The following is a 9,143-nucleotide window of genomic DNA, read 5'->3' on the forward strand; positions in this document are numbered from 1 at the left end:
CTATTTCCTATATACTGTACTAATGGAACACGAATTTATATTTTGTAGCTTTACTTTATTAATGTGTTTATTATGAAAGACATTTTCAAAATTTTAAAAACAACATCAATGAAACTAAAAGTAAATTTACAAACAGTAAATTTAGATTTATAGCATGTGATGCAAATCTGATATCTTTAACCATTCAGTCATAGCCATTCTTTACTCCCTAACAATTACGTCAATTTAATTAAATAATAATGATAAAATTATATAATTATACACAAATTTATATTTTTTATATATTCGTGCGTCTTTCGTAAAGATTTATTAATATATACGCCTTTTTTGAGGCTTTTATAATAATGTAAAAAGTAACAATGATTCTTGGTGAAATCTACACTAAATGAGGTGTGAATTCTTCAATAATTATCAATTATACTGTGTATATTATCACAAGCTGTTACGGACACTATTGTCACGTACATATATCTGCCTAGGTTATGTATATTTCATTCGGAAAAAATCCTAAATTAGTTTGTCACGAAGGTTCCTATAAGGTACACAATTGCAACGGAACTGAAATAGTAGGAAATTATTTTCGCCGTCAGAAAATTTTAAAAATATAAATTAAAACATAAAATTGTGTCCGTAAGCAAGAATGTCAATTTGTCAATTTAATTCAGCAGTAAAGCAAGATACTACTATATAATATTTAGATAAGATATTTTTTTTAAAGTTGGTAACAAAAATATCAATTATCTACATTATAGGTTGAAAAATGTGATACAAAACTGCTTACCAAAGCTAAAATTTTATATATTATTTTAGATGTTTATAATTATTACCTTCAAAATTGTGTCTAAAATTGTGTCAATTCGTATTTCATATGTAACATTGTTTATTTATATTAATTTAATAAATATGAACTTGACAACTATATTATCGATAATAAAATAGATTTCGTATTTATATGTATGAATTGTCTATACTCTAAACGATACTCTAGTATGTACATATTATAGAAGTAAGAATAACTATGTTACAATTTGATGTAAAATATCTATAAAGCACCAATAGAAATGAATGTTTTCTCAAATTTTATAAAGCGCCTTCAAAAATTAAGTAAAGCGGATTTTTTTTTGCAACCATACAACATGCTTCCGCTTTGCTTATTTTTTACCTATTTCTCATTTATCGTTAGCTTGCGCTTAAATGGACCGAGTGTCTTTGCGCTTAAAATATATAATATATAAATTATAGACAGCTTCATGACTTCCTCACATATTCTTCACATTTGAAATTACTTTGTTATTGAATATACTCAATCTATAAGTTGTATCTGCCCAATTTTATTGGAGGGTTTTATAGTGTATACTCTCATCAACTTCATTTCACATTGTAACCATTCAATCTCATAAAATATTTGTCTAATAATATATTACATAATTTAGTAATTAATAATTATAACTGTTGTGACTACGTTCATCGGATTAGTATTATTCAATGGACTTTGATACTACAAAAAAAATGATAATTACTGTTTCTTAATTGTATGTTGGGTATGGATTTTTTTATAATTCTATTAGCATAAAATTAAATGTTTCGCTTTAAGCCTGTCACATGTTTAAATAAACTACCCAGTCTTGTGGTGTTTATAAAGAATAATATTTAATATATTCAAAAAAAGATTAGTTTGCCAATTATTATTATTTGTTTACTATAAATACTTATTTTATGTATGCTGGGCACTGGCTGATGATAGGCATGCAATGCCTTTTTAATTTTTTGTAAACAATTATTCGAATGAGTGTGAAATATACGTTGATGGTGCTATCAACAACTGTAAAGTTTCAACTCAATCTGATGAACGATGCGTGAACGGTTAGCTTACGAATAGATATTTGTATTTATTGATCAATAATATAATATATGTACTGTGTCTTAGACTACGATGACATGATCAGTGTGTTTGTTGCTCGAAAAATATTATTTTAATAAAAAAAATAAAATTGTAATTTTTAAAGAGTTCTAATATAATTATTGCATTGTCATTTTTAACTGATGAACATATCAAAATTTTTACATACTAAAAGATCTTATTTTATTTTTGAGTATCGAATATTATATACATGAAATACTATTCTTGACTTACTTTTTAATATTGTTTAGTGGACGTTAAGTTTTCTATAACTTCTTATGGTTTCTATTTTTCTATCATTATTAATGGTTCATTCGAAATAAGAAGACACAAGCAACTGATCACCCCCCCAAAAACAAAATGTATAGGTAAAGCCTTATATGTTTGTATTTCGAATGTGTAACATATAAATAGTAAATATTGTGAATTTATTTATATTAACAATATATTTATAATATGTTTGAATGACAATTATACCTACAGTTTTTCTACCCAATGTAGGGACTTGCATTGTAAGTGCAAAATAACATTCCATGTGGATGTTTGTATAAATTATTGTCTCACGTGTAGCTCTATATGTGTACTGTTTCGTATTCACTCTTTCAGCTTAAGTGGTCAATAAATGTTCACTGTATTCAAACAAAGTGTTTTAATTGTTATAATATATGCAATTAAGTATTTAATATCTTTGTATAAGCTTAATAGACTACTATACCAGTGAGGCGGTTAAATATTACGAAGTTCAGTAGTGTAGCTAGTGGCTGGCTTAGGAAGCTACATAATAGCGAAATAGCGAGGGATTGAACCCCAGCCCAGACCATTAATTGTTGAGGCTTGTCTGTGAAGTGTGAAGTGATCCTCATTAGCAGCACGGGTTTTGATGTTCACAGAATATACATAACCCTAACATATCAAAATCGAAATATACTTAATTCAAGTAGGTTTTTAAGCATATTTAGAGCCGTAATTTTACAAAGTTAATTTTAATGTAATGCTCCGGCTCGGAATGCAAATTCTAGTGATAGGAATGAGCTAAAAATGCAGTAGTTACACTTTCTCATCAATCATAAAATATACCTACGTGCATTAATCATACTAAAGGATAATAAATATATATAGATATTTATTGATCTTGAAATATATAACGTACTTGCGAATACTCTTTAAGATCTTTTGTTGTTTATATAATCCAGCGAAGTATCATAATGAAAATATGGTAAATTGTTACCGTTTGGACTAGAAAAAGAAGTAATTCCAGTAATTTCAGTCCTATTTCTATAATTCAATCTTTGAAAAATAAAAAAAAAAAGTTTTTAATCAACTTCTCGTCAATATAGGTAAAAATGCAATTTTTCATAGATCTGATGTTCGGTTTTACAAGTGGTCTAATGCAGCAATAGCATTTCTTAAACATACAGTTTTACGAATACGCATACAAAAAAAACCACAAAATGCTATTAGCGTGTCCTGCATTTGATCTCATAGAACACCTGTGTTTATTGTTTTAACACTACCTAATATGTTTGCGCAAAATTATAATACAACACTAAACAATAATGATCTTCATGTAACCGATGCTGCTTTGTTTTCAGAATTATTTCAAAGTGATCATTGCATTCAAAACTTCAATGAATTCCTCATCCCCAACAGAAAGACTCAGCTCCGCAGTATAAGCGGTTAGACAATATATACTAATTTATATTTATTCTATTCGACCAATATATATTGGTTATTTTCATAGTATTATGTCTTTTGGCACAATTCATTGGGGTAACGCTGAATATATAATATATTTAATCTGTTTTCATTTCACCAAAGAGAGGCTGCCTTCGGGTTATTTTTAACAAAGTAAAAATATTCACATTTGCTTCAAAGTATATTTACTACAACAATATTGATAATTTTGATAGTATTAGTGATAATCATTGAATAAACGAGAAATAAGGATAACTGAAGTTTCGAACTTTACAAAGTCAATAAAACCTTCATCGAGCAAGATATTTGTTTATATATTAAATTTTCGCAGATATCTATAACTTTACCAATTCATAAATTTAAATCTTTAAAAAAAGAAGTTTAATAAAAGTATGTAGTTAGTAATTGTTGATTTTCAAGCAGGATATGTTAGACAAATTCAATTGTTTATATTGACAGAACTTTTATTGAAATTTCTTTATTGATTGTAAGCTAGACAGGTGCTGTGCACATAATTGTACACTATAGGTAATTAGTTTTCCTTCATCACTGTGATCGTTCATATAGGGTACCATACTTACATATTATTATATAAATTGACAATAGCACATAGTCCTTGAACAATAAAATGTATTCAGCTTTAAGTGAATATTGTATGATATACGGATTACATTTAAAATGAAAAGGGAATCGATGTCGTCAGCGATGTCACCGGTGCCAGCGCGTACCAGCCACGAGCGTGACCGCACGCCACCGCCCGCAGGACGACCGCATCAAAACAAAATTACTTTTAACATTAATAAACCATATTACTCTAATTTGCCTTTACTTTCTACTTCTTTTAACAAACCTTTCAAAACTCCCCGTAATGTGTACCAGTTGTTTTTTACCTCCACCTCATATCGGATGACTTTTTGTATTTAAAGTTCTTTGTCTTCATTTAATTTAATAGTCATGCCGTCTAATTAGAACAATTTTGGGGAATATTATGAGCACTACGCTCATTTATCAAAACGAAGGTGTCAATTAGCTAAAACTATGGTTGACAAAGACACGACGAAGACTAAGCAGTTGACGGAGGACGAAATAAATAAGGTATGTATTCTTGCTTAATCTTTTTATGAACTAAGTATATTTAATTAGTAAAAATATATGAACTAGTATATACGTACAAAAAATACGGTAATAATGTTGCTATATAAACATATACAAAAATCTTCACTCTCGTACCGACTTTAGTAACAATGAATAGTATGAAGTATCCACCTATTCGTATTGGTAGTCTAGTATTCAATAAATGACTAACTAAACTATAAATATGTACTATTTGATTCGCATATTTTACATAAATCGATATGTAGCTATGATAAGAGTTTAAGCAAAATGGTTTTATGAGGGTAGGTATCTATGGGTTATAGCATTAAAAGCTACATTATTATTACGTATAAAACTTACGTGAACACAATATGTCCTATTCTTACTTGCTTTGTTACTTCTTCAAAAAGTTAGCGAAAATGATTTTTTTAATTTGAATCATAGTTTGTCAATCCTACTTACCATAATTAAAAGGCTTCTGTAATAAATTTTATTGGATTACGCTCGTGGTTCGGTTATATACCTACAATATTTAGTCAAATTGTATTACTATTTTGCTATTAACACATGGGTTGTGTGAAAATGGCAATAACCATAAAATAACATCTATGTACAGATGTATATAATAATAATAGCTACTGTATACGATGCTGTTATTAATTTGTTAACGTTAATACTTAATATAATAATAACATTTAAGAATCACATTCTATTATGTAATGTTAAATTAAAAACTGAAGGTCATAATTGTTTCAAATTTTCATAAATATTATTTTTACGGCACCAAGAAAGCTCCAATTATATTTTTTTTGATTCATTCGACCAATGACCGCTGGAAACGACCCAAGGTGCTGCTTCTAGTCGATGATATAGGTAATGCCCGTTATGCCAAATACTATAAAAATTTACTTTGAATGTTATATTGCCATTTGATTATTAAATCAGAATTTACTTTATTTATGTGTATATTTCGATTTAATTACAAAGGTAATTTGGATATTTTTAAAATGCCGCCTTGTTACTTAAACAGAATATTATTAATTACTAACTTTTCTTTCTGTTTATTGTATCATAAAATACAAATTTTTTTTTACTTTATTTTAGATAAATGTTTTCGATGTTAAGTTTTGTCTTAAAAACATGGTGTTATTTTTTAAAGCCTGAAAAAATTTAATTTGTGTTATATAATATAGATTTAAAACAAAAAATGTTAAGTCTGTAAGCGTGTTAATTATTAATCAAAGGTTTTTTATTTAAATTTTATCATAGAATGAGTTCTTTATTTACCGTTGTGTTCCTAATGTAATCAATAAATAAATTTAATTTTCATTGATTATTTGATGTATATGTTTGTTCTATTTTTTTAAATTACCAACGCGAAAGATCCTCTAAAAGTAATTTAATCGGTTTATTTATATAAAGTACATATTACTGTACGTTAGATATTATTTGTTTAATTTCCAACCCGAATACGTGCCAAAACCGACACGTTTTGAAACACCTCGTTTGTTTTATCGATAATTTTACACATCCTATCAACACCTACAAGAGTAATATTGACCAAACGGATTGCGATTGCAGCTCGTTTATTTGCGATCAGATGGTTAAATGTAATTAACTATTAATTTTAATTTATTTCCATTAGTATACTACTTGTAGTTAATATGTGATACCTTTTTCAAAAAATATTTAAAAAAACAACAATGGCTGCAAAAAGTGATAACGATAGAACTGAAGCGCGGGAACATTTTGAGAATCAATTACGTTTTGCATTTGTTAAATATAACTGTGCCGAAGAAAACGAAGAAGTTACAGAGGTAAGTAAATATTATATTCGTTATTTTGATGCCTATTGTTTTTATGGTTCCGTTAAGAATTCGACGATATTTGCTGATGGATTGGTGAACATGGTTTACTATGATTCCATTACACGTTTATATAGTTATGTAACTTATGAGATCATCTTTCCATAAAGACAAAGAGAATCATATTATTATGTTGTTAAAACAAATGAAGTACCAAGCCATAGCAACGAAGTTATTAATGATACTAAAAATATGATGTATTGTCCATTGTAATCTACAGCAAACCGCTTATTTTTTGTTTAAACATTTTTTATAAAATAAATAAAAGCTTCCAAATAACTGTCAATCCATGCTTATAACTCCGCATGAATTGTTGATATCTTGACAAAAAAATCATGAACTGATGACTCGTTACCAACTCTTGTTGAAAATAATAATTAATAGGTATTATTAAGGTAATTCTTCCTCTTTATCTCCACCGATTATATTAAAACCGATTTCAAAAAGTAGGAGAACTATGTTTGTTTAAAAGGCGCTTGTTTCATTTAAGATACGCGCTTTAAATGACGATAAAATGTAATGTATAAATTCTAACTATTATAAACCACTAAAAGTTTGAGTCGGTTTTAGACAAAGTAATACAAGTCAAATCTGTAGATACGCACACCGACTTTAAAACTAAATGACTGTATAATGTATATTTAAGTATTATATAATGCGTTGTGAATACATAAAATCTCTTTGGATTTAATGGGCAACCAACTCTGTATTATCCAAAGAGTATATAATATTCTGCGGCAGATGTCATCTATATTTGACAACACAATTTATTGAATAAACAAGAATTTAAAATAAACTATCTTTCAAAATAAAAAACGTCCATACATATATTATATAATTTTATAAATATTTGCTTTTAAATAAATAGGTATTGATCATGATATGGTTTAAAAAATATCTTCCGATATTTCGCTATACATCACATGTTCGAGATTTTAAAACATGTGTGCTATTAAATGCGAAACGGTGGGCTCCAGACGTTGACTTTATGAAACAGTTTGAAGGAGTAGCGATTTATCCCACAGAAGAGATTGAGAAATATTTTAAAGTTATATATAGTTCAATAGTCAGGCCTGTCGAGCGTAAATTACAGAATATGTGGATAAATTTTGGACCGCAACATCCAGCCGCTCATGGTGTTCTTAGATTAATCCTAGAATTAGACGGCGAAACAGTCGTTCGAGCAGACCCTCATATAGGATATTTACATAGAGCAACAGAAAAATTAATGGAACATAAACATTACACACAAAACCTGCCTTTTGTTGACCGTTTCGATTATGTGTCTACTTTAGCAAATGAACAGGGATTTGCAATAGCTGTCGAGACTCTACTTAATATAGAAGTACCACCGAGAGCAAAGGCTATAAGAGTATTATGCAGTGAACTTAGCCGCATAGCCAATCATCTTTTAAATATTTCTGGAACGATCCTTGATGCAGGTGGAATAACACCATTTTTCTGGATGTGTGAAGAACGAGAAAAAATTTATGAACTCCATGAACGTCTATGTGGTGCCCGAGTTCACTGCGCATATGTTAGACCTGGCGGTGTATCACAAGATATTCCTATAGGATTTCTTGACGATGTTCATGAATTTTGTATGAAATTAGGGGAAAGGTGTGACGAAACAGAAGATATAGCAACAGAAAATAGGTTATATTATGCAAGAACTGCAGGAATCGGTGCTGTGAAAGCACACGAAGCAATATATCACGGTTTTTCTGGACCAATGCTGAGATGTACGGGTGTTAAATGGGACTTACGAATTGCACTCCCGTACGATGGCTATGACTTGTACGATTTTGATGTTCCAGTTGGAACAATGGGTGATAGCTACGATCGCCATCTTCTTAGACTAATCGAGCTACGTCAATCATTAAGAATAATAAATCAAGTTATTGACACAATGCCTGCAGGCGAAATAAGGACCGATGATTCAAAAATATCTTTACCGCTGCGTGCTGAAATGAAAACCTCGATGGAGGCGCTTATTCATCATTTCAAATTGTGCACAGAAGGTTATATAGTACCACCAGGAGCAACATACACTGCTGTTGAATGTCCTAAAGGAGAATTAGGGTTTTATATGGTGGCTGACGGCACGTCGAAGCCTTATCGTGTTGGTATAAGATCTTGCTCTTATAATCATTTGGCAGGTTTATCTTTTATGGGCAAAGGATTAATGCTAGCTGATATATCTATTTTAATTGCAACTATAGATATTGTATTTGGTGATATAGATAGATAAAGAAATGGAAATAAAGTAATTTTATATATCTTATGTCCTAATTCGAATGTGTAATAAATTTTACTTTATTAATAAAGAGAGAACAATTATTTAACGTATCTAAGGCGCAACAATCTATTACTTTTTATATAAATAATATTAGTTAGAGATGAAGGTTCATTATTACTTTCATAAGCAATATGAGTGACTACGTACCAATATGCGATGTTGTATGTTATCGGTATATTGTTGTTATATACAAAGTTCAATATGACTAATGGTTGTTTGCTGTATCCTCTCGGTATTTGTAGGTTATGAATTATTTATCGGTATTTTAATCCATATTTTATTTTAAAAA

General features: G+C 29.1%; 1 protein-coding gene across 1 annotated transcript; it reads left to right on the forward strand.

The window, feature by feature from the left end:
- The first annotated feature begins 7,396 nt into the window (after positions 1-7,396).
- LOC113404218 (NADH-ubiquinone oxidoreductase 49 kDa subunit-like) lies at positions 7,397-8,806 on the forward strand. Its single transcript, XM_026645054.2, has one exon. The coding sequence runs from the start codon at positions 7,433-7,435 to the stop codon at positions 8,804-8,806; it is 1,374 nt and encodes a 457-aa protein (XP_026500839.2). The 5' UTR covers positions 7,397-7,432.
- Positions 8,807-9,143: the final 337 nt, after the last annotated feature.

This window comes from Vanessa tameamea, chromosome Z, assembly GCF_037043105.1.
Source record: "Vanessa tameamea isolate UH-Manoa-2023 chromosome Z, ilVanTame1 primary haplotype, whole genome shotgun sequence".
NCBI classification, from domain to species: domain Eukaryota; kingdom Metazoa; phylum Arthropoda; class Insecta; order Lepidoptera; family Nymphalidae; genus Vanessa; species Vanessa tameamea.

Excerpts from the sequence above, each read along its gene's own strand:
- LOC113404218 (XM_026645054.2), top strand. The coding sequence starts at position 7,433 with ATGATATGGTTTAAAAAATATCTTCCGATATTTCGCTATACATCACAT.